The sequence below is a fragment of the Melospiza georgiana genome, chromosome 1 (genome assembly GCF_028018845.1).
Source record: "Melospiza georgiana isolate bMelGeo1 chromosome 1, bMelGeo1.pri, whole genome shotgun sequence".
Taxonomy (NCBI): domain Eukaryota; kingdom Metazoa; phylum Chordata; class Aves; order Passeriformes; family Passerellidae; genus Melospiza; species Melospiza georgiana.
In genome coordinates, this window is record NC_080430.1 from 28,866,773 (window position 1) to 28,892,949 (window position 26,177).

Consider the following 26,177-nt stretch of genomic DNA (forward strand, 5'->3'; position numbering starts at 1 on the left):
ACTACCAAACACTGTGCAGATGATTTTACTAAATAATCATCACTCCAAAGTCAGAACTGGTATTCCTGTCCTTGGGGATATGCTACCAGGGCCATATACATCCCCAGTGCAGCTCTGAGCCTAACACATTTGGCCCACTGACCACAAAGTGCACTGCCTCCAATTACCTTTCCTCTCTTGCTCTTATCTCAGTGTACTGACGCTGCACTTATCTTAGTCCCTGCCTTTTATCTAAAACACTGCAATCTTCCAAGTCCCTTAATGCAGTTCATGGTTTGACTCCTGTTGTTCTCATCTAATATTATCATCCCTTTCTGGTGTTTTACTTTCTCTCTTCCTTTTCCTGAAGCACTCCCACAAGCACCAGGGTCTTAAAAAATCACTGCTGTTTACAGAGTTTATTACTTTCCATAATTTCTTATGATTCTCCTGCAGCATGCCATTCAAATAATTATCTTTGTGATTTATTGTATTGGTCATATAACCTCCTTCTTCCTGTACTAATCAGCTCTGGAGTAGCCGCTTGGTAGAGCCAGATTGCCCCTGACAGACTTTTCCCCATCTCTGTGCTTCCTCACTCAGGCATGCTGGGATAGTGCTCTCTCTGGTCTTCTACATACACACCGAGTTCCTTGCCAGGGCAGACTCACCCTGGCTGGCCAGGAATCAGCCTAAACTGCACATTTCAGCAAATGTCTCAAGCTGAGGAGCTGGTGCCTCTGCAAAAAATCTCTCTCTGCCTCTATTTAGGTGGCATAGCCATATGGCACTGCCCATGCAAGATTTTGACTGAAAGCCACCACAGAAAGCCTTTTGCAGTACATCTAAAATACTCAACACTCTGTACCTGAGCTTCTACAAAGTGCCATTGTACTGATGAGCAGATTGTTCACTAAAATGAGGGAGAGAAGAATTGAACTATCTTCAGACAGATCAGCTGGGTCCTGTCACTGAAGGGAGGGGAAAAGAAAATGGTGAAATCTCCTCATCTTTCCTTTCTAGGGCAGCAGCAAGGAAATACCATAGCCTCTATTGTAAATTACACAGCAAAAATTCTATTTTGGACACCGATTCTCTACCTGGTTACTTGGAAAGTCACTGTGGAAAGTAATACATACAGACATTCCTTCTGAAACAAAGCCAGTCGTGGATACCCAAAAACTACCAAACCCCCCCTCACCCCCAAATCCAGCCAGTGGCTGTAATTTCCTCTCTACCACACAACTAAAAAGCATTTATATGGGCATATGTGCCCACAGAGCTTTGTAAGAGCAAAGACAAAGACACAGAGTTATGGCTTACCAGATCCAAATGCTTGATTGTAACCCTGCCTCAGGGTTACCTTCCTGTAACTCATTTAAAAGCTCATTTAAAACGAACAAAATTTCAAGGTACACTGAGTATTTTTGAGGTCAGCCCAATGAAACTATGTAATAAGGACAATACAGCAGTATTAAAGACATGACACATTGCTAGAGTAAATACTACTATAGCTTTGGAGAGCCTGATGTATGGATAACTTCTTGGAGTTTATTTACCCTTTCTTGTGGTGATGCGTGTTGTGGCATTTTCACACAAAAAAAGTTCTTTGGGAAAATGTCAACAAGATATTTCATAGACATTTTCAGACTATTACATAAGAAGATGGCACACATATTTCCTTCCCACAGAAATTAAATTGGTGTTCAGGGAGAAAACGAATATTTCAACCTCCTGAAGACTGAAGTTCACTTTACCTGCCTCACAATCATGAAAGCTGGGGGGTAAGGGACAGCACTTGGCTGATGCATTTTTGGTGTCTCAGACAGACAGATCTGGGTAATCCTGCAGTTTTAAAAGTCTACTGCCCTTAGCTTTCCATCCTGCTGCTCTGCCACAGATTACTGCTCTTGTAGCAGAAAAAACAAAAGACAGTGCACTGTTGTCCCCTCTTCTGTAAGAGCACAGGGAGGGGAGGGCCCAGTGCTTACTGCAGATACTCCAGTTCTCAGCCTGGTAGCTTAGCAAAATGCAGTGGACTCTGAACTGGGGTTTCTGATGCAGAGGCACCTGCTCTCAGCTGCTACCTCCTTTCCAAGCAGAGCAGCCTCTGATATAAAACCAAACCAAACCAACAAAATCAGAAAAAAAAAACCCAAAAAACAAAACAAACCACAGCAAAAAACAAAACAGAACACCACAAAAAACCAACCAAAAACTCAAACACACAACAGAAAAACCCTCAGATAACCAGAGAACTGAGAAATTAATTTCCTAGTCTCCAATGTTAGAGGAATATTCCAAAGTGATGATTCTTAGTATAAGATACCATATTAATTAAGACTCCCAAAAAAATCTTCAAAGGACACTATTTAGAAAAGTCCTCAGTACTATTAATGTGAGCACTGAATAGGGCTGTTTATGGGTGCTATTACCTGTAATACATGAACTGAAGCTAATGCTCTTCAGAGGAGAAAGTAGAGCCATTAACAACTCAAAGATTTCCTCATAATACCTTTTGTACACATTGATCTGTTTCCTGCTATTAAAAACCAACCAAACAAAAAAACCACAAAGAAGGCAAAAATATTTAATAGATGATATTGTCCCGTGAAAATGGACTTGAAGCCCTACTCAGTCAGATGTCAAGGGCAATAAAACTCTAAGCATTAATCCCTGGGGAATAGTCCCATGTAGCAGAGAATCCCAAAGATGAAAAGATTCTGAGTAAAGGCCTCTTTCCAGGGAATTTCTGGAGAAAAGCATTTATGTATCCCAGTTTCCCCTGGTAACCTCACCAGACCACAGTCAGGACAGCAAGCAGGTTTGGTCTGAGAAGCAGATGAAATTTGCTCTTTCAGTGAATGTAATGTTAAGGTTGTTAATGTAAGAAAGTTAGACTGGTGTAACCTTGGAGAGAAAAGGGCAGACTCTTTGCCATGGAAGTCGGATCCCTAAAGAAAAAGAAACTGTCTTAAACTTGTAATGTTAACTCTCTCAAATGGATTCTGAGGGATTCTGCCAAGTCCTTCACTAACTTCACCTGTGTTCAGCTATTGGTGCAAGTGATCTGGGATGGCACATGAAAGGTGAGCCCCTTCAGCTGTTCCACAGTGCTGGGTCTTTCCAGCGATGCCTCCTGACTTTGCTTCACAGCAGCTCTGCCCTGTCTGCCCCACTGCTCTGCCCAGCAAACAGAGACAAGCTCACTCTATTACAGCTCCCAATAAAAACAGGTGAAAGCTGCATATTCCCTCCACTTGTGGTGCAGCTTGAAAATGAAACCAAAATACCCCCAAAGCAACCAAAGGAAAACCCAGCCCCCTTACCCCAGCCCCAAACATCCCACACTCAAATCCAGTAAGGTATTAAAATGCCCTCTGAAAATGTGTAAGTGTTCTTAGTAGGAATCAATCCCAAAATATACATAGACCATCCTCCCCCCTTTTGTCACTCAAATACAATGCTTTGGGAACCTAACTCCTGACTATAACTCATATATACACACACATTAATTGTACATACGCCACCTGTTTCTTCCCCGTTCTTCTTTTTCTTTTTTCTTTCTTTTTTTTTCTTTTTTGGTTACCCTTTGCAGCAAGCCATTCTAGGCACTGGGGACAGACCATCCTCTCCTCTCCCAAAAGAGTGACCTTTCTGCAGGGGCCTCTCCAATCCAAATGGTTAGGAATCCAATACACAACAATCTTGCAGAAATCAGCTGCCAGATTTATTATTCTACCTGAAAACCCCCAAACAAAACAAAACAAAAAAAATACCCAACCCCAAACAAACAAAAAAGTGGAATAAAAATAGACTTTAAATAAACCTCTTAGGTACATTTTAAAAAGGGTTAATCAGTTCAGTGAAAGACCTTTTTGTCTTCTGCTGAGAGATCATGTAATGTTGGTCTGACTGCTTGTTTTGTTCAGTGAGTCACTACCGTATACAGATATATATATATATATATTCTTCTTAAATATTACACATTCGATGCAATTTTAAAATCTTTTTTTTTTCCTTTTTTTGTCCAACCCCTTTCCCAAATACCCACATCCTGCCACAGCCAAGAGGCGCTCTGTGCTGACATTAAAGAACCAAAACCAATCCAAGGACTTTTCATCAAAGCATGTTTCATTTGAACCTTATTTCAATGGAAACCACATTTTTTTAAACAATATTACTGAACATTTTCCCTTTCCTTTTTGCTAGTTCTGCAATTTTAGACTTCTTTTTCTCAGTTGATCACCAAGTATTTAAGTGCCATTGAGACCTATGAATGACAGAATTAGGTGGCATATTAAGGCATATATCATAAAACATGTTGTCTCATGGATCTGGGTAAATTAAATACCTGCCCAAATGCTTTTTATGCACCTGTGGTTTCTAGTGACCACTACTTCTTTACTTTTGATTAAATGTGTATTAAAATATTCATAACTTAAGTAGTGTCTTAACTGACAAAGGATGGAAGATTAACCCACCACCTAGGACTGTCTTTGAAATCCATCCATTATGATGAAAGTTATTCTTGTCTTTTAATGGTTATGTATTTATTTTTCTCCCACTTCTTGACAATCTAGGAAAACGAGGTACTTCATATAACTACTATTTAAATTTCACCGGGCAAAAAATTAAATCCAATTCTTAGCTTCCTCTCCACCCTTCCAACTTATCAATTATTGTATTTCAAAAAAGGTGCTCATAAATATTTTAAACTTTTGGGGTTTTGCCACTTTTTGTTTTTGTTTTACATACAGAATAGCACGTGTGATTTGTGTCCAAGGTAACCCCTCTCAAAAAATAAAACAATTTGAAAAAATAACAAAACAACCAAAAAAACTCCTCAAAATTTAAATTGTCTTCCGAGCATATCCAATCACATTTACATTTAGTGTCCAAAACAAGTTGATTGGTAACACCAGTGCCAGCACTACAACGTCATACAGCAACTTCATGGTATTCTTTGACAGTTCATCTCTGTTCCACCGAAAATTACAAAAGGTTCTGCAGAGCTTTCCTTAGCAAGCTGAAGCTTACTAGTCATTTGTGGATGCGCATAGAAGCTGCTTATAGCACAGCTATGGCGTAAGCTATTTTCTAAGCAATAAATGGTTCAAGTCATCTATTTTGTCCTGAAATGCTACCTGTAGTTACAGCATTGCTTATAAATGGTCATAGTAAATTCAGCATCAAAGAGAATATTACAGAAAAAGACAGCAGCAGAAGCATTAGCATTATCTAGTATTTATATATGTTATCAACATAACACAGCAGTAAAAGGTTTAAATGCATATTAATGGGTACCGTGTCTAAAAATTACTAAAGTACCTATTTAGTGTATTGGATATTTTTCTCAAGGAGTGCTTGCTGTGTCTAAACAGCATCATTAGATATGTGACTTAGTACAGTTAATTCCTATTGATTAAATAACTTATTTATGTACCAAAGGAAATGGAAGGATACAAAATGTTTTCTCCCTCCTGATCATGATCCTGTATTTAATGCTGACATGATCATCAGAAAGCCTACTCCATGTAATTACTACCCTCAAATGGATCTTGAAAAATCAGCGCCATAGCATGGGCCATATATGTATAGCAATGTGGCACCAGATACAGCATGCAGCTTGCAGTCTGAAGTCAGGGATTTCACTGCTTGGTCACTGTACTTATGGCCAGTCTGTCATTAAATAGGATTTTTTTTTTAAGTCATACACAAAAAAAGAGAAAAAAATAGAAAAAGAATAAAAAGAAAAAAGGGAAAAAATAGGAAAACTATCTGGTTGTTCACAGAGGCAAGGAACAAGTTCTGCCACTGGAAACTTCTAAATTAAATGCTGTGGTATATATGCTTTGCTTCTCTTTTATTACTGCAGAAAAACAATTAGGAATGGCAAGAAAGAAATGCCCTAGGCATGCTGTGCTGATATCATCATCAAAAGTGGTTATTTTGCACAATGAGAATTAACTGTACTACGGATACCCAGAGAAAATGTACAATATCTTATGCCGATATGAAACAAAACAGACATGATATAGCTTTTTTTGTACTTAAAACCTGTATGTTCCCTTCCCAAACTTAAGTAAAAAGCAAACCCACCCTTTTCCTCCTTTTACACAGAATAACATTTAGGTTCCAACCCTCCCCTTTCAAATAAAGTGCGCTGTCCATGGCAGACCATAGGAGTAATGCAACAGGAAAAGCCCCTTTTTAGTGTACTATTTAAAAAACAAACTGAAGTCGATTCAGCTTTCCTCTGGGTCTTGGGAAAGAGGAGAAGCTTAAGGGAGGGGGAAGCACCCCTTCAGTGTCACTGTTGTTAATAGACATAGCCTTCGTTGTAGGGGTGGCTGTTGCAGCAGCCCCCGTCCTGCATGTAGACCATGCTCTCGTCGAAGTGGGACAGAGGCACAGTGTCCTCCTCATTGATGTGGCGCTCCACGTCCGTCTTCAGCAAGGGGCGCTGGTTGTCGGGAAAAGCCATGGAGAAAAGCGCTTCAGGGTCACAAACAAACTTGTACACGTATCTTTCTCCAGCCACCTTGGGACAACACAAAAAGGAAAAAAAAAGGTGAGGTGCAAGGCCTCGTGTTTCGCAGCTCCAAGTTCAACAGTCTTGCAAAGAACTCACCTTTGTTACACAATTAATAACGTGACAGCAGAACTGGTGAGCTAACAACCTAGCAAAGACAAGTGGGACCTGCCAAGGCAGACTGTGCAGAATGCTCTTGATTTTGCCACTCATGACATCCTGTTGGAAAATGAACTAAGTATTCTGCTTCTAAACATTTGTTTGCGACTGCTTCCTATACTTAACCACAAATGGAACCGTTCTTATTGGAAAATGTAAACAAATTGTCACTACAGTGGCAAAATAAAATTACACACTCCGTGTGCGAAGTGGAAAAAAGAATCGCATTGCACTGCAGAGATCTGGATTTCACTTTACACAGATTAATTCATGCTTACGTATAAAAGCACTTTAGTTATAGTGCCTGCTGATTGTACAGGGACAGTGTAAGCAAATACGTAGGCTAATATGTACTTTGCAATTGCTCATGCAAAGCTGGGACATTTGGATTTGCTTATGGAGGGGATATTTGTCCAAAGATCCTAAAGTTTTCCCTTAATCAGAAACAGCCTTAAATGTCTAGGCTTCAATTTCCTAAAAGCTAGAGAATGATAAAAACAACATAAAATTGCTGTCTTATTACAAGCAACAAACAGAAGTCAATATAGTGTGTTCTCAAGTAGCTTATTTTAAAAATTGTGCTTAAAAATATGCATTAGATTGCATGCTCACAATTTATCAAAATGATTTTAAAATAAAATCATATTGTCTGCTTCTTGCAACTCCAGCTACCATAGCAATGAAGTGAGTTAGTGAAGATGGAAAAAGTGTTGCAAACTTAACTCTCTTCTTATGGGTGCAAAATAGTTTGAAGCACCTCCTTAAACTTTCAGCTTATTTATTCTACAAATAGAATTTGGTAGGGACTGTATCTGCAGCAGAATTTTTAAAATCAAATTAATGTCAACAAGTTTGATAGACTAGAGGTTGCACTCAGAAATCAGGCTTTTGCATAACCTGCTATCATTGTTGATTTTAAAAAAAAGGAGGGAAAATATGCATACAAACTTTGTCATAAAGAAACCTTTTTTGCATCTACAACGCCCATTAGTTTTTAACGTACATGAACTGGCCAGACAGAGTGATCCCAGGAAAAACCCAAAACATTGCTATGTCAGAAAAATAAGCATACAAGCTAGCTTTCAAAACATGTGCTAAACCCATTCTTGTAAATAATAAAGCAGTAGTTTAAGATGTAGCAAGTTAGTTGTCCAAAGCACTTGCAAGATTTCCACGTTAAATGGATGTGTGGGTTGGGGCAGCATTATCAGCCTTCTGGTATTTCTATCCCCATCTTTTCAACTTGTTTCACTCTGCTACTTTTTTTTTTGCCTTTGCTGCCTTTGAAGTGTGCTGGCAGCACAGTTGCCTATGCTGCTGAGCTGTAAAATGCAACAAGGAACTCCTCTGCCTGAAGCACCAGTCAGCAAAACCAAACACTTCTGGTTCTCTCTGATCACATCCAGTCTCAAATGCACCTTACAAAGACTCTGTGCACTGTTACATAACACACAAAAATGAATGAGGTGCTGAGCTACTGGAGAACTGTAAGCCAATAATAGCCCAGATTATTGTCCAAGTTGACTACTGCTAGTGGAAAAGGAATGCACTACAACAATCTCATAATCTAAGAAAGGGAACTTTTCAGACTTCACAAATCCTACTGGAAAAGGATAACTTGAGTAACTCTCCCAGTAACCTGAGCTAAGAGCACTGTTTCCATTCATGGAGCTGGCATATGACAAGTTTAAATATGTTCATCATCACTGGTCACAAGACCAATGTGAAGAGACATGGAATAAGTTTTGCAGTCCAAGGTGTTTATCATGATCTTTGATCACACCTGGCAGTTTTGTAGATACAGCAGACTGGCTTCTCCTATTGATTTCTCAGTCAATCTACATGGTACTACACAGCAAGATTTAAAAATCAGCAAGCCACAGTAGGAGGATGGCTTGAATACTGTCAGCAAGACTAGCCCGTAATAGATAAATTATTGTTATATATTTCTCTTAATTCAGTCTATTATAAATATTAAAATCCATTCAAAACCACTATTACTACAACACTATTGGTAAAAATATTAAAGTACTTGGTATGTTAATAGGCATAATTATTCTCCCCTATCTTGCACTTACTAAAGTACCCAAGCACTGGGCAGATAATTTAGATCTGCAAAACATTAATCATACTGTACTCTACCATTTGCCTTTTCCAGCTGCCAGGAAGCTCTTTTGGATATTTTTGAATGTTACTTCTTTCCTTATAATCATGAAATGCATTGTGTGAACTGAAACCACAGACGGTTTTTACATAGAAAAAAATATCTTAATGCATATGCTGTACATAGTAAGTTCAAAAGCTTAGTGTTTGCCAAAGCAGATGAAAAAAACTACCTTAACCATGCAATTACAAGACTCCTTGTAAACTGACCTATGGATTAACATGCAAGACTCTGGTGAAATGTAATACAAAATTAGCTCCTCACCTTTTGCATGATTCCCTTTTCATAATAATAGCGAAGCGATCGGCTAAGCTTATCATAGTTCATAGCTGGCCTGTTCTTCTGAATCCCCCAGCGACGTGCCACCTGCCACAAAAATGGATTAGCAATGATTTGTTAAATGCATTTAACAAGCAGATCTTATCATCAGATACTTTATTTGGGGATGCAGGAGGGAAAACCCTGCAGGTGCAACAAACAGGAAAAGGTTGCGATGACCTGAATTTCCCATGTACTACTATGAATTTTAATTGGATCTGCATCATCATTAAACTTGTAATAGATTTATTGGACAATGTGGTGGATGGTTAGGGGTTTTTTTTTGCTTTTTAATAAAGAAAACCAATGGAAAAATAAAGACATATAAAGAGATGATGGACAAAAAACATTTAGCAAGTTCTACCAGAAAACTTTTGCAAACCTTTCTTCAGTTTGATAGTATGGATAATTTGTACCATGTCTATCTTTTCCTTGCTGCCAGGAAAAAAACTAAGTTATTTTAAACACACATGCATGCATATTTAGTTCATGAACTAATACAGACTGTACTTGGAATGACAGCAGTGTTGCAATTATTAGGAGATACAAGACAAAACAAAAGACAACTCCCAGTCTTAAATACTACTTCAGCAAAAAAAATGAATTATCTGAGGAGGCAGAATAATCACTTGGAAGAACTATATGGTGGAATGAAGAATGGAATAGGAATTTCATAGTTTCAGCTCTATAATTTCCCCTTAAAAATAACAATAAAAAGTTAATTGCAAGTAACTCATGAAGTGATTCCATAGAGAACAATATGCCTTCTGCTCTGACTTATGTTTTCTACTTGACTTTATGCTTCCTGTTTTATTGCTAAAGATAGTTTTGGACAAAGCGACCCTTTGTTTAAAGAGCTTAACTTCTTATTCCTTGCCTGAAATTTAATCGGCTATTGGTGACATTTCAATTACTGTCTGTAAAAATGACTGTAATATCACCTGAGGGGAAAAAAGGCAGAGCTGATGAACTCTTTAAAGCACATTTTATAAAAATGATTGAGAAGTGCATATGCATACAGCTCTGGAAAAAGGACAGAGTAGCCAGCAGCTTCTCTGCAGACTGCTCTGCGAAACTTCCCGTAGGTGTCTGGAGCTGTTTGATGCAAGCCATGGCAACACGCAGCACTAAGAAAAATCTATGATTTTGGTGTCCACCTGGACTATAATTTCTAAAATTTCTTTTGAAAGCATTATTTCCTTTCAGTGGTGCAGCTTTTCAGGGTTATGTAAATTATCACAGTTCTGCTAACTTCAGCTACATTTTAGCTGTACTGAAACACACCTCCAATCACATACATTTATTCCAGCTGCAGATTTGGCCCAGATGTCTAACTTTGATTCACCTAATCATTTTTGTAACACAAAATGACCACATCATTCATTTTTTATCCCTTCCAAGGTTTTTTTCTGCATTAATCGGAGTCCTAAATGTTCCCAACATAACAGGCTTGCAAAATAAATAAATACACAACAAACAACAAAGTAATGGTGAAGAATATGTTACATTTGTGGTATTTTGAGACTCCTAAACAAGCAGTCACGTCCAGTTCCCATCCCTGAACTGCACAGCATTTACCTAGTCCTGCTCTGTAGAGGGGATTCCACTCTTCTACCCTACCTTCCTGCTGAAGGTTGTTGTCCCTGTGACAAGCCTGCATAAATGGACCTATGCCCAATTCTCAGGCTCCACAGTTCACAGGCACTTACTTCCTGAATGAACTGTGGCACTCCAGGAGCTGATACATATTCATTTTTGTTGTCACTCTCTAAGAGGGCGTAAGCCTCCAATAAGGAATGGATGGAAAGGTCATGTCACTGACATCCTAGCTTGCCACAGCAGAACCAACAAGCTCTTTGATTTCCCTTCAATTTATACTAGGCAACCAACAGAATTGTGCGACTTCCCATAGGCTATTCTTATTTTAATTGACTGTTTATGTCAGATTCATGACATTCATGAAAAAAACAACCTAAAGTCCTTTGTACTTCTAGGAACACACAGAGTGAGGCAACCTTCAAGCCTCCTCCAGATCTTGGATGCAATGCTGCTCAAAAAGCAACTTCTACATAGCCAGACATGCAGATGATCTGTTTAAGTTAAATTAGAATATCCAATTCTTCAAGGAATTACACAATAAGAAAAACAGGGGTTTGTTACTTTCCTTTCCTTAGCTAATAAACCTATAAAGTTTTTGCACCATCTGCTGGAAAGCATTTCTCAATAAAATGCTTCAATCTTTAAAAAAATTTGGTATACCTCAAAGACAAGACAAAACTAAGAGAGTAAAAAATATGAGACTAATGTAGGGGGAAAAAATCATGTGCATCATTCACCAAAACCAAACAAAAAACTTTCCAAAGATTTTGCTCTGTTCTTAGGTTAGACAACTAAGGAATCCATGTAGCCTGCTAAGGCTGCAGGCTTGCCAGCAAAGTTTCAGTATCATATTGAATAGAGCTATTCTGAGTTCAAATCCTCAGATACACAATGCCAGGATCTGCCTGGTAGTGGTGACTATCACTAGAGCAGGGGATGCTCAGACAAACGAGATCCAGCACCTAGGTCCTTGCAGCAACCTGCTCCTCAGCCAGACCACGTCAGGAAGGAAAGGGACATCAGTCCTGACACCATCCCCAGCTGCTCCAGCTTCTCCACAGAGCAGTTAGCAGACAATGCAAGTAACATGCAAGAAAGCTTTCAGACTCCTAATGCCAGTAGATGGATGGCAAACAGCAGAAATAGCTGGCGGAATGCAGAAGCAGCCATAAACCCCCAAGCCTTCCCACTCAACACTAACTCAGAGGGGATCCTGTCAGAAAATTTGATGTAGTCCTCTCTATTAGAAAACCATATTCAAGGGGCAAGAAAAGTAAAGCAGAATGATACTGCCTTTTGACAACCCTAATTAAACCCTCCACTTAAATTTTACAACAAAATTCACATCCACCTGATCTTCCAACAATTTCCATGACAGTTTAGAATGCAGGCTAGGTTACATAACATTACCTAGTCCAAAACAGTTTACATAATAAAACATTCAATTTATTCCTGTTTATCACACAAGTGAACTAAGACACGCTTCAGCAAATGTTCATGAATATAAGTAATTTTATCTACCCCATGGTTCAGAAGAGCCATGCATGTGCATGAGTGTCTGCAAGCCTAGGATCTAAGCCTGTACTAAACAATCTAATGAGTCAATCTAATGAATCTAATATTTGGTGTTGAAAGACTAATAAGGGACAAGTTTTCAAAGGATTTTGGGATACAGTTACATCCATAAAGTGATTCTGAAATATGCAGACCCCACAATTAATGTGAACTATTTACTAACTCTAGTACTTGCAACATTTTTATTGTTTTGTGGGACTAGAAGTCAAATCTGTGCTTAGCCACACCTCTGTCCTAACTGAAGCACTTCCCTTGCCAGTCCTTTCTGTCACCCTTCTAAAGCACTACTGAAGCAAAATCCCGAAGGAAAACAAGGCCTAAGTCCAAAAGAGCACAGTTAAGTTTGCAGGATGGGGCAGTGGGTGTGAGGGCATGCTGTCTGTCTAACTCACCTCCTCTGGCTCAATCAGCTTGAACTCCATGCCTCGGCCAGTCCATGCTATGAAGTGAGAGTTTGATGGGTCGTCCAGAAGAGCTACCAAGAACTGCCAGAGCTGCAGCGAGCCGCGCCGCTGGTACGTGGGGCCCTCGCGGTACATGCCCGGCTCCTGCTTGACATCTCCTGCGCACAACGGCAGCAACGTTAGAGGAGCAATGCCCTGGAACACCAGCACTCACTTTGTCAGACAAGCTGGCAAAGCAACCATTAGGGGTAACAAAACAAGGGGAAGAATCAGCCACCCTCAAATGCAACATTCCCCTGTTTGTTGGGGACTTACAATCACATATTAATATACTAAAAAGCATTTAAATTCATTCATGATTTATGGAAGTCTCACTAAGTCTCTCCCCATGTAGGTCTGATAAATACAAATCTCTTGCAAACCATTTTGTAATATCTTCTCTTTGAAAGCATATTAACTAATTTTGAAGCAGCTCCAAAATGTGCAGAATTGTATTTGTACTTTGCACAGGCCCCAGTTTTGGTAAAGTAATGTAGGCTTCATAAAGGAGCAAAACCCTATTGAGTGAAACTTCTCTTGCATGCAAATACTTCTAAGGAAATTTTGACAAAGTATTTGACTTGGACTTAAACAGCATGTCCTTTATGTATAGGTATGTAAATCCTGCAGATACACAAGTTCCTCTGTGGCATATTGGACTTGCATATGACCAAATTACTTTTACTCATATCTACATATTAAATTCCCTCTGAAAAGCAATAAGTTAATTTTTCTCAAATTTTAAATCTAGAAAAACATTTTTAAAAATATCAATAACATTCTACTTGCTGTTCTACAAATTGCCAACTAGAAAACCATCCTGTTACATCCATACTGTCTTTGTTGTTTTTAAATCATATTTATACTGAACAACTCCTGCAAACAACAATAGCTGAAAGGTCTGATGCTGAAGCAGACAGCATTTTTTTCTCCAAACAATGACTGCAATCCTACATATACTGGTAAATTCCTCATTTCAACTATCAAAACAGCAACAAACAGTGTGACCTGTTTAATAAGGAAAGTCAGGAATTTAAATTCAGCCACAACATTAGGATGCTCTGACAGCCATTACAGAATGGCTCTGTGTAGTGAAAGGCAGAATAATAATATTAAAAATGGAGCACTTCCTTTTGTAATCAGGAAAGAAAATTGACTCAATAGCTGTGGAAAACAAATAAATCAGCACAAGGCTTTTTGGTTTATGTGAGGTTCAAATTCCAGTCCTGAAAGTCCTTCTTTTTCAAGGACGGGCTTTTTCCTTGTAATGATAGCTGTGCAATGTGCAAATAGCAAGCACAGTATTATACAGGATCAAATTCTTTCCTTGTGCTGATCTTTGATTTCAAATGAAGCAGCTGAGAATCTACTTCTGAAACATCAAGACTAGTCCTGAGCTTATCCAACTTTTGCTTTACTGACGAGAATTTGATGACACATTTGCTATTTTTCCCTCAAAACATCATGCTGCAAGCATAAACACACCTATTTGCATCAAGAGTTCAGTCTTCTAGAGTACAAGGTGTTCTCTCAATGGGCAGTCATAGAAACTAGCAGCAGACTGCTTGCTTTGCAGGCACAAAAATACTTCTTAACATTTAATTCTTTTACTGTACTTGTATTGCTTTTTCATTTTCATTCCCTTTCCTGTATAATGCCCAAATTAACCAAAAGGTTTTTTAAGGAAGACATAGACAAATGCTACTGTTAACGAGTCTTTACCTCTTGTAGTGCAGGGTCTGATCCCATTCCCATAAATGTACATATAAATCTGACACTGGTGCTCAGATTAGATCCACAATCATTTTTGGGGAACAAAAAAATACCTGACACAATGTGCTTTTAAAAAATGTTAAAAACATCCAAACAAGCTCACATTACAAAGCCACAGTATAAAGCAGACTTTCAATAAAACACTCTGTGACTGTGTCAATGCAATGACAAGGCAATACTGAATTGAGCAGCCTTCAGTTAGGTCTAATATTGTTTAAAACTCTTTTATCTATTTCTTACCAACATAAAAATATAGGTGATACTCTGAAGAATGCGCAATTCTCTGGGTTACTTTCATTTCAGAGTCTCCAGATTTTCAGCAAATACAACAAATGCTGCTAAACACGCAATATTTTGTAATCCATAAGTGAGTCTCAGGACAAAACAAACAAAATAAAGTAGGAGAAAAACACCAATTCTACAGCCCTACTTTTAGCTGTGGTCAAAGATTTGTTCACAAGTTTATCAGGAAATATCTAATCTTTCCTGCTGAAATAAATAAAGCCAGACATACACACACTAACGCAAAAGCTATACTAACAACACTACACTAGCCTGAGTCCACTAACATAATGCCATTCTAGCAAATTTAAGTAATTTGTCTCTAAATTACTTCCCAAAGTTGCAGACTAACAGTCACTGGCAAGAAATACGGTGTCCATCTACTTTGCTTCTAATGAAATAAATCTGAAATCAACTCAGTTACACCAGGAAACTGATTTTACGTCAGAGTTACTGAGGATAATTTGGACCATTCATTTTAATTGACCTCAGAATTCCTCTTAAAAAAAATCTGCTTTAATTGGTAGTGTTGTGAACAGGGCATTGATTTGTTATCAATCCCACTGAAAAATAAACCACTAGTACATTCAACCTAGTGCAAATACATTGGCATAAACACAAAAAATGCCCTATATAGTCACTTCTCACTATTCATCACTTCGTAGACAGCAAAACAAGAGGCTTAATCCTCAGTAAAACCAAAGCTGCTGCTTTCTCCACTGTTTTGTTAATTATAAGTACAGCTTTCATTACATCTCAAACAACAAGTAATATGTGATCATCAGTGCAATGGAAATCCTCTTATGACTTCTCAACGGTACAAAACTGATCTCCTTTGCCACGAGTCTGGATGCAGCATCTTTTGCTGGCAAAAGTCAAATGACATCCTCTTGAAGAGGAGACTTTGGTTTCAAGAAGCAAAGGTCAGCTTTGGTTGGGTGCACCACAAATGGTGTGTTAAGGAATCCTAAATTGGAACATTACAGGGCTTTTTTGATCAGCAACAGAGAAAAGTCCCTCATCTCTTTTTCATCTCCCTGCACAGGAAAAAGAGATGTGTCATACATACCGTCAAACTTCTCTGGAACAACGCAAGTGTCATCATAAAACTGCCTAGGTCCCTTTTCGTACATGCAGCCTGTAAGTTGAAAAGAGAGAGGTGTTTATATAAATGATGCATGGAGAAAAAAAGAGATCACAGGCTCAATGCCAGAGGGAACACTAAGTTATACAGGAATCAGATTAATATCCCACATCCTTTAGACACCGCCCAATCCCAACATTTTGGCCTAAGTACAAGGGTGTTTAATTAACATATGCATTCCCAAAAGACTGTTAATCTCCACCTGCTAAAATGAAAAAGCACCCATATTTCTCTATGATTTATTACAAAATGTTTGCTCATTTCCTGTTTGAACTAGCATGGCTTTTATATTTAACCATTAGTTCCTGCAGATCTTCTCCCTGCAAGACTAAGAAGTACCACTCAGCATTTCCTCCTCACACCCACACAGGTCACCCTCACACACTGCTCCTGATGCTCCTTCCAATTAAGATAATTTTGTAAAATTTTATTTTGTCATTAAAAGACAATGTGGTCTACAACCCATCAGCCTTCCTAGCACACCATTCTGTACACATTCCTGCTATTTCCTATTATGCCCATGTTTTGCCTAACCAGAACTGTATTGCATGTCAATATCAGTTTCACCAGTGCTACTGAGTGAGACAAAACATCTCCTCTCCTGCAGCCCTCTGACCCTCCTTCTGACTGCCTAAGCATTGCAGAAGGCTTTTTGCCTTAAGGTTACAGGGCTTGGTTGGGCTGGTTTCCCACTGTGAAGCTGAGGAGGAGGCCCACCTCAAAATCCTTTTTTCCAATATACTGTTTCCCTGTTTCACAGGCCTGATCTACATTCATGTATTAAAAAAACATTTTGTTTAATGTGCCCAGATAACCAAACAATTCAAACTGCTTTGTGACTGCCCTGTCCTGCCCCTTATTTACTGCTCTATCTTTGTGCCATAAAGTTATCTATTAACTTTGTTCCATATCTTTACTGAAAATATTGAATAGCAACACTCCTGATATCAATTCCTACAGAACTATAATCCATTCAGAGATGATTGCCTGCTGACAGCCTCTTTTAGATCTGTCAGTTGGCCAGGTCTTAATGTATTTAATGTGTACTTTATTGATATTGCTTTGTGCTAACTTCTTAATCAGAATGTAACGCAGAGGCAAATTGAATGCCATAAAAAGTCAAACTATACGATACAAGCATCTTTATCAATCAAACTTTTATTTTCAGTAAAGAACAGAATCAGATTTGACATGACCTTTATTCTGTAAAATTGTTGATTGATTTCCAAATACAGAAAACAAATATTTAGCAAACATCACTGCTTTTTTATGTCATTCATGAAAATTCTGCCACCTCCAACTCCTTACAAGACCATAACATGGATAACATGGGTTTTCCTCTATCTGTGCTATGATTAAAACTGAAACTCTTTTGCCCTTATCCCTGCAGTTTGTTTATATTTTTCCTGATGTCTCTCACCTCCCTTACCAAACTTCTATACTACATATAATTTCATATAACAAGACTTAGAAATTTCCATCTCCTGTTTTACCTTCCTTTTTAAACGCTATCCCTTTTTTTCTGTCTTTATTTCAACCCAGAAGCAGATGGGATTTTAGCCAGATGTGTTATCTTTTTGCTTCTATCTTTACACTAGCAAATGAAGTCTTCCTGGAAGACTTTGATTCATACGTCTATCTGGATTCTCATCAATCTCAAAACCAGATTCCTCATGTTTCTAACATGTGCCCACTGGAAGAAAAATAAACCCTAAACAAACAAGCAGAAAATAATATATTGGTAAGACAGATAAACTAAAACAGGACAGTGGAGGCTATAACCTCTCTTTCACAGTCATCTTAGTTCTGTTGGACTTCTTATTTCTAGTACATGTAACGTTCTGTTACTCAGAATTCTTAATTTTGACAATTATGTAAGCTCTGTCCTACTGAAATCATTGGGAATTCTGGTATATATCAATTTGGGCATAAAGTGCATCAAAACATTACAAAAGTAATAACAAAAGAAAAAACCCAAAACTTTCACTGAATTTGAAGTATAAAATGGATTACTTAACACAGTTAACTAAGCCTGTCATGCTAACAGCCTGGGAAATATCACTTGAGCAGAATGGGTTAAACAGACAAATTTTTAAGTGTGTCTTCCTTTCAACTGCTAGAGGCCTTGAAAAGCAGAAGGAGTTAAGTTCATAATATAATTGCTTCTATGCTGATCAACCATGGCACTAAAAGAAACTACAAAAAAATCAGTGCATCAGAAACTCAACACTGAAAAGGGAAAGAAGGATGATGCAAGTCTTCCCAGAACCAGAATTAAACCAGTGAGCCCCCGATACCCCCAGGCTTTTAATTTTGTTTTTACATTTCACTCATACAAAAGTGATACATAATAGAAAACTTAACTTCTGTTCTGTTTGGGTGAGCCAGGAAGCCTTCTTGCCTCATGTAAATGGAATGGCAGCTAGGCACTTCTGAAAGGAGAAGATGACAATGCAAGTCAAAAGACTGTCAGGAATTAAAAGTGTGCAGATTATCAATGGGACAAGCTGCAAGCACAACAGCAACAGAAAAGGACACAGCTTATAGTGAGAGGGAACCTGTCAACACACAGCATTTCATAGCAGCCCACACCACGCATGGCCAAGGAGAAAGCCATGAAGTGAGGCTCACAGATCCCACCTACCACAGGCACCTGAACTCCAAACCTCTTGTAATCAACTTTGCTAAAAGCTAACTCCCATGGCAACTACACTTTGGACCATTCACCAAAAAACCCGCACCAGTGACCAAGAATATTTTAAACCCTGTGCTTGTATATCTATCTTCGTATCTAATTCAACCCAAAGTTTTTAATCAATTGTGATGAAAAGACTGCCAGTCACACTTATAAACACTACATTTACACAAGGAATGTCAAAGTAAATTTAGAGTAGGATAATGCTTTTTAGACTCTGGTTAAGGACTTGAAGGGTTAATGAAATTTTCTGCAGTTGCTAAGCATTTTATCTAGAAATTTAGGTGTATCTATATCACTCTCCACTTCTATGTGTTTAAAACAAAAAATGACACCTTAAAAAAAATACTGTGCATATTCTAAATACTGATATTTATTTGCTCTTCTTCACCTCTACTCAAATCTGCAGGAAGAATGAGAAAAGCCAAATAGAACTAATGAAAAACGTGTTCTTCAAACATCTTTCTTTTTCTTCCCCTTGTCTTGCACTGTCCCCAAGTAGTCACATCCTGTGCACAGGGACTTGCAAACAGAAACACACCGTAAATGTTTGCCCTTCTAGACCATGTTTAACCTACTTCTTGGATATCAAAAGTCTTGCTCAACAAAGTCTATTTGATCTTGCGATGAACTCCTACCCTAAGCTATGCAATCTGTTACCAGTAACTTGTAACTCTTTAAGAGATGCAAACAGAGGTCGAAAGAGCAGACATTATTTTTCCAACACCGCCTACAGACTCTTTCAGACTGTGATTCCAAATTTCACTGTTCACTGACTAGTGATGAGTATCAAAGATTTGGCAGGATAAGAAAATGAAGTTTTACACTGACTTCACAAACAAGTGAAACACAGGGCAGTAATAATAATAAGTTTCCTCTAACAGTCCGTGGTCCCTCTTGCACATCTGTGCCAAACTCTTCATTACCTCCTCTCTCAATTAAACACTGGGTGCCTGCCTCCTCAGGCCTAGAGAATCTCTAATGTCCCAGGCAGCTATTCTGAGCAGCCACAGGAACCAGTGACTCAGTGATCACCCCAGTCAAGTATAGCTCTGCAGGCTAGAAGTCAAGGCTACAAGCAGTGCTTCACCTGCAAGGAATCATTCATGTTAGCAAGTAGATTGAATTCTAAGGAGAATGGAAAAATCTACGTAAAAAAGAGGAAGCTGTAGAACTGAAACAGATGCTACTTTCTATTTTAGGTAAAGCTTCTCTCGTATTGGCAGCAAAGCCCTTTTTGACTCATGAACTCCGCTCCTGCAAAGTGATAGAGCAGAGTATACTGAATAAAGAATTATGCATGCATCCACAAAGTTGTCTTCTTAGCCAAGTTGGGGTTTCATCTCCCATGCTCTTAAGTCAATTATAATTAACATCTGGAGTCTCTTTAAGGCAAGCATTGTTTGTACCAACATTACTTAATCTTCTGGTTAGCTTGTGCTTAAACAGTCCACAGAGGACCAAAAAAATACAGCAACGAAGAGTTTATTTCTCGTAAAGTAACTAGAGTCTTGTTATCCTAAAGTGCTATCAGTTAATTTATGACTATCAGAGTGGGTCAGACTCTAATCAAATTGTAGAAACATTTCCAAAGTGATTATTCAATCAAATGACTAACATGGTTAATTAGGAGCCATAAACATTGCTCTGAAGTTCATCAAAGTAATGACTTGCCCAGAAAAATTACTGCTAATTAAATTGCCTGCTGCTTTCATTTCTACCTTATCTAATAAAAAGTCCAACCAATGAAATTTAGTATTGCAGTTTTAAATTGTACTAAATGCTTGACTAAGACCCAGAAGTATTTTTACATGCTAAGCGGAGCTACTTCAAAAGAAAACATTTTAGTGCAGAAATTACAGAGCAATTATATGTTTCCTTCTTCTTAAACCATTGTTTCAAGACAACAAATAAGACAGAAGCCATGAAATACTTCCAGGGCAAGATCCAAGAGATGACTGATTTATCATCTTTTTACAAGTTTTGGTCTTTGAAGAAAACATGTGCCTGGATTTAGACACACAACAAGCTTATTTCAGACTGTTAATGAAGCAATTCACATTGTAAGGTTACATCGGCTCAAGAACAGCAGAGCCCCTTAAAAGAAAATAAAAACCAACAAAACAAAATATCTAAAAATATGGAAATGTAAAAAAATTGCTTATCTTTTATTATTCTTTTGGAATACTTAGGGATCATTCTTAATTGCTCTTCTTATTACAGGAACATAGCAATCATCTTAAAACAATGAATATGGTTTTATATCCTAGACCATGAAACCATTCTTTTCACAATAGGTGCTGTTTTAAAAAGTACACATAATCTAGACACTGCAAAAGTGCTTTCTCATCCAGGACGGTCACAGAGAAAAATAATGGAAATAAGCTCTGCTATGCCTCCTTCAAAATACATCCTAGCAGAAAAAGCCCAAACAGACTTTCTCAGGACAAGAAAAATCTGCTGTTGAACTTAGCAGGCACAGATTCTAAGTTTCATTATCAAGTAAGACAGTTGAGTGGTCCCTTGGTAAGGTAGTTCATACTAATTATCATGTCAGAATTTAAGGGGTTAGGTTGTCTCAGCCCTGTATAACTCAGAGCAGATAAAGAATCCTTAAATCCTCTTTTCTGATTGTTATTCAGAGTTAAGGATGAGATTTTGTTCCCACAATCCCACCCTGTACAGAAAATAACAGAATTTCAGCCTGTGTCCTCAGCCAGAACAGACACAGGGAAGATGGAGCTTCTGCAGGCAAAGGGATGAAATGACAAGACTGTATTCTATGGGAGGAAGTGACTGACTGAATTCTTCTGAACGAAGCAGAGCAAAGCAGGAACTGGAAACCTGAACAAGGATTTATTCTTCAGCTGTTCCTGTTTCTGGCTTTACACAGCCCCCCTAACTGAAGGGCAGGTTGTTATGTTACACTCTTACTCTTTTTTAAATTCTTTCTGAATTACTTTTCAGCTTGCTTTATCAACATCAGCTGAAGATCTGGAGGCGCAGGGCACAGCCCATGTGCTGGTGACAAAGCACAGTGCCATACAGAGGCATTGCAAGTGTGCATGTGCAGAGGGACAGGAGATGCAGCCTCAGAAGGCACAGACCACCTGAAACAGGGTGGGAGAGGAAAGCAACTGCCTGCCTGGCCTCACCCTCCCTGTGGCAGCTCAGGTGAAAGCTGTGCTGCACTGGCAGGCAGCTGCCTTAGTCAGGGAGCCTGTTAACAGGTCACTCACATTCACCAAATACTCAGCTTACAGTAAAACATGCCTACTTCCCGACAGGTTTAAAACAAAGTGATAATAAGACTGCGACCTTCTAACTGTTTTCCTGCCCACTTTTCCACTTACACTTTATTACCAAGTAAGTCATATTAGGAGCAGACTCCATAAGGAACTGTTTCAAAAGGACCTGGTCCCCAAAACTTTGAAGGGACTTCACTGGAAACCCTGCAATTTCACTTATATCATGTCCTTCTAAATTGTCCTTTTGGTCTGAAAAGTACTTATGTGAATTTTGGCCCCTATTTCATTAATTCAGAGTTTGTGTGTCTACACAGATAGACTTAAATGTGCCACTTTGCCTTCCCATAGACAAGAAATGCTGCACATGCAGATTCCCTCCCATTGTACCACTGGGTACAGAAGGACATGCACAAGTCCCTTGGGTAGCTGGGACAAACCTGGAGTCACTGCCATGTGCCAGCCTGACCCTGTGAACACACCAGCCATCCCTCCGGTGCCTTTCAGGCTTCCCCTGCACGGTACAAGCACTTCTCTGCTACATGAGCAGGAGGTTGGTGTACTGGGAGAGAATTTTACCAAGCGCAGAGACAAAAGTAGCCTTTTAAAAATAAAATGCTCAAACTAAAACACATCATACTTTTGGCATTAAACTTAAAACATCACAATATCACTGCAAATAACTTTTCTGTGCATGGATTTCCAAGAGCACTGACAAACTGTTTACAAAGAAGCACTTCATCCACCACTGAAACACATTCAGCCTCCTGGTGGAAAGCAGCTGTTTACAACATCACTGAGAAGTTCTGACCAGCTCAAGGTGAAGATAATAGTGAAAACACCAGAAAAAAGGACCTTTTTAGGTAAGAACGGCAGTTCTTCAAACAAGATCACAACAAATTGCTCAGGTAGCACCAGGAGTCACTAAGAAAAATGCATGATTTGTGTTTTGCAGGGAGAAGTAAAAAATTATTCTTTAGGATTTTTTAACCTGTAGAACACATTTAGATTCAAACTCATATCTCCCCAAAAGGAGATATTCAGGTAAAAATACCGGAACTAATTACAAGAATTGCTTAAGAAATTGACCCACCACTCAAATGTTGGTGGATCAAGTTTTAGTTCAACCACCTTTAAAAGCTTTATCCCTTCACAAGTTATGTAATGAACCGAGTCCTACAAACTGGTAAAGTCCTGGCAATACAAAAGTCAGCATTATTTCTTTCAGTAGCAGACAAAGCATGAAAAAATGTAGGTGAAATTACATGGGTGAAAACAAATAAATAAAAAATCTCTACAAATCTATTTTAAAATTAGGCAATCTTTTCCCAAATCATTATGCAATTTAGAAACATTCAGAATGGAAGGTTTTATGCATTTTCTCAGTCATCAGCCTTTGTGCCAGCAATCTAGGAAAAAAAAAACAAACTTACAAGAATGTGCACTCATAGATACACATACACTTCCTTCTAAAAATAGCTGATTAAAATTGTTAAAGTTTAATTTCGTACACCTCATTTCACAAAAACTTGTCAGAGAATTAGGTTTGGCCTCACCGGCTCATGTCTAAGTGGAAATATTACACAGATACAGAAAAAACCTTAAGCAAACATCTTCCTTTCCACAACTTTGGTTTTTAGATCTATGACAACATCCAATGCATTTTGTGAGACCAGATGTCAACAGCCTGTCTAGGCGATGTGTAACTTTTTGTACAGCAGAACAGGAAAACAAAGGCTCATACATTCAGCTCTGAATTGAAATTCCACATGGAGCTGATCTTTTGAGCATACTTTTAAATCATGTATTTGCTTTTATTAACCTCAGTAACTGTAAAATGTGTCTTAAACATTGCTCTCCTTTGAATTCAACAAAAGACAGCAGTATTTTCTCTCTCCCTCGCTCCTTTTGTTGGTAATCTTGCTGCAAAAATGTCTGTGTTGCTTTTTCTCCCCCGCCCCATTCCCTGCCTGTAAAATCGAAGTTGGACAAACACTGCACGGCTGAAGTGACATATTTGAATGGAATTCAGACCAACCAGTTCCTGTTTATGTTTCTGATTTGAGAATGTAGCCTTCTCATTCACTATACATTAGAAACACACCAAGGCCATAAATGGTGTCAGGTTGCAGGCAGGCAGGGCCAAGCAGCATTAATCATTACTTTAAGGCAACTGGCAAAAGCAGCAGCTGAGGGAACACTACACCCTTCAGCTCTGCATAAATGGACATTCCAGGGTTTGGCGTGTGTGGGTTGGCTTTTTTTTTTTTTTCCCTTCAGCATCCATTTTATGAATGAAACTTCAGGCTGCACAGAGTCCATTCATATAAAAGCTATGCTCACAGGGCTCAGTCTCTCGGGATCAATTGGTCTTGAGCAAGGCTGATGTGATTGGTTTAAGGCAGGCTTCAGCCTTCCATTACTGATTTAAAATGCAGCCTGTGTCCATTTGACCTGCCTTAATGCACAAAGAGTAAATCCAGACTGCGCTCTCAATCCTCAAATCAAATCATTAGCCAGTGCCACTTACTGTAACTGTAGATTTAGAGGATATTTATCCATTTCTTTGAAAAACAGGGACTGCAGGACAATTTTTCAGATCGTATTGTCTGCCTTGAAAACAAAAATACATATACGGTCTCCTGCCTGTATACTCACATTAACTTGGTATTCAGGCTTTCCTTTGTTCACAAAGGTAACATTGCAAAATGAAATAATTTCTAACTACAGATTTATTTCAGGCAGAAATAGTGAATAGAGGAAATCAGCTAGATTGACAGAAAGTGAAAAGTTAAATTTGTGCCCTTCACAGCAAACTTCTGAAGTCCAGGTTTCCCAAGTTTCCCTGTCAGATGCTCTTATTTTCTGCCACCACACAGTCCGACAGCAGATTTGTCTTTTAAAAGCAAGCACAAAGTCCAGTGCAGCTTAACTATTGAACAAAATTCACACTCATTCATTGAAGTAACACAGCAAAGACAAGTTCCCAAAACACAAGGCTGAAATATTTTAAACCACAGGGAAAACTGCAAAACCAAAATTGAGGTGAGGAGAGTTCTTAAACTTCCTAACTCAAGAGCAAACCCTGTCCCTTCTCCCCTCCTGCCTTTATGCCATCTGGATTTTCATTGAGAACAATTGTACTTTTGTATATATGAATTTCTTTAAAGCCACAAGACGATGCAGTTCTGAGATGTGTGTACTAAGCACCATACCCAGGAAAAGGATGGAGTCAGTTTTGTTTCACAAAGCATTTTATAAAAATGTGTTCAAAACAGCCTGATTTTAAAAAAGGGGAAAAAAAAAAAAAGAAAAAAAGAAACTTGGAGAGAGAGCTGGAAGACTTTTGAAGCAAGATACAAAATCTTGAGTCACACTGACAGAGCACACACACAATCCATCTACAGTGATTTAGAGGTGGTGCATTAGTACCAATAAATTGCTTTCCATGAGATGTAGTTATGAACAAGGGAATGCAACCAATCAAAGAGAAAATTTAGGTTTATGATCAAGAAATATTTCTTAACTGTGAAGTCTATTTGTCTGTGAAATAATCTCCCAGGGGGAAAAATAGAAACAATAATACTTAGCAATCACACAGAACTTTGTATTTTCAGAGCACAGTACAAAAATTAGTGAATACAATCAAAAACAGTAATGGAAGCACCATGACTTGTGCCACTTTAAATGCTGCACTCGTCAATGCATTTAATGCAGCACTGGAGAATATCCTGGAAAAAGCAAACCAGCACTGCCTCCAATTGACTTTTTCTCTTCACACTAGCATCTCCAAATATCTAAAATTTTTCTTCAGCAATACAATAGAATAACAAACTTTTTAAAAAATAAATTGGTGGGGGGAGGAATCAACCTGCAAATAAATAGAAATATTTTTTCCCCTTGAAATTTCAATTCAGCACTTTCTCTTATGCTATTCTGCAAAATCCCAAATTTAAGAATACGTTGGCTGACGCCTAGGGAAGACTGTGCTACTAGGGGTCTTTTTCCACCTTAATACCCACTGATTTGCTTTCCAAAAAACACCTCACCAGGAATTTGAGAGGATTCTTGCATTTTAACCTGTTTCCAATTATTAGGGAAATACATGTATAACATGGATGGCAGAATGCTACCAACATCCTATTCCTGTAAGAGCAAATTTAGGAGGTTAGTAAGTGTCATAGTTAACAACTTCCTGCACAAACTTTATATGAATCCTTTGCTGCAAATATGATACAGCCTTTTGCTCCACCACTCTTGTCTTGA

The 26,177-nt window shown here is 38.5% G+C and overlaps 1 protein-coding gene across 3 annotated transcripts in view; it reads right to left on the reverse strand.

Annotated features, from left to right (window-relative positions):
• Window positions 1-3,687: 3,687 nt before the first annotated feature.
• Window positions 3,688-26,177, reverse strand: part of ETV1 (ETS variant transcription factor 1) — a 66,259-nt gene continuing 43,769 nt past the window's right edge. For all 3 annotated transcript variants that reach the window (XM_058030326.1, XM_058030335.1, XM_058030344.1), the window contains 5 exons: window positions 18,335-18,403; window positions 15,897-15,965; window positions 12,722-12,891; window positions 9,102-9,203; window positions 3,688-6,523 (listed from right to left, as the gene is read on the reverse strand). In XM_058030326.1, coding sequence (XP_057886309.1) covers window positions 6,302-6,523; window positions 9,102-9,203; window positions 12,722-12,891; window positions 15,897-15,965; window positions 18,335-18,403 — 632 coding nt within the window. In that variant the 3' untranslated portion in view covers window positions 3,688-6,301. The remainder of the gene's footprint in view (window positions 6,524-9,101; window positions 9,204-12,721; window positions 12,892-15,896; window positions 15,966-18,334; window positions 18,404-26,177) is intronic.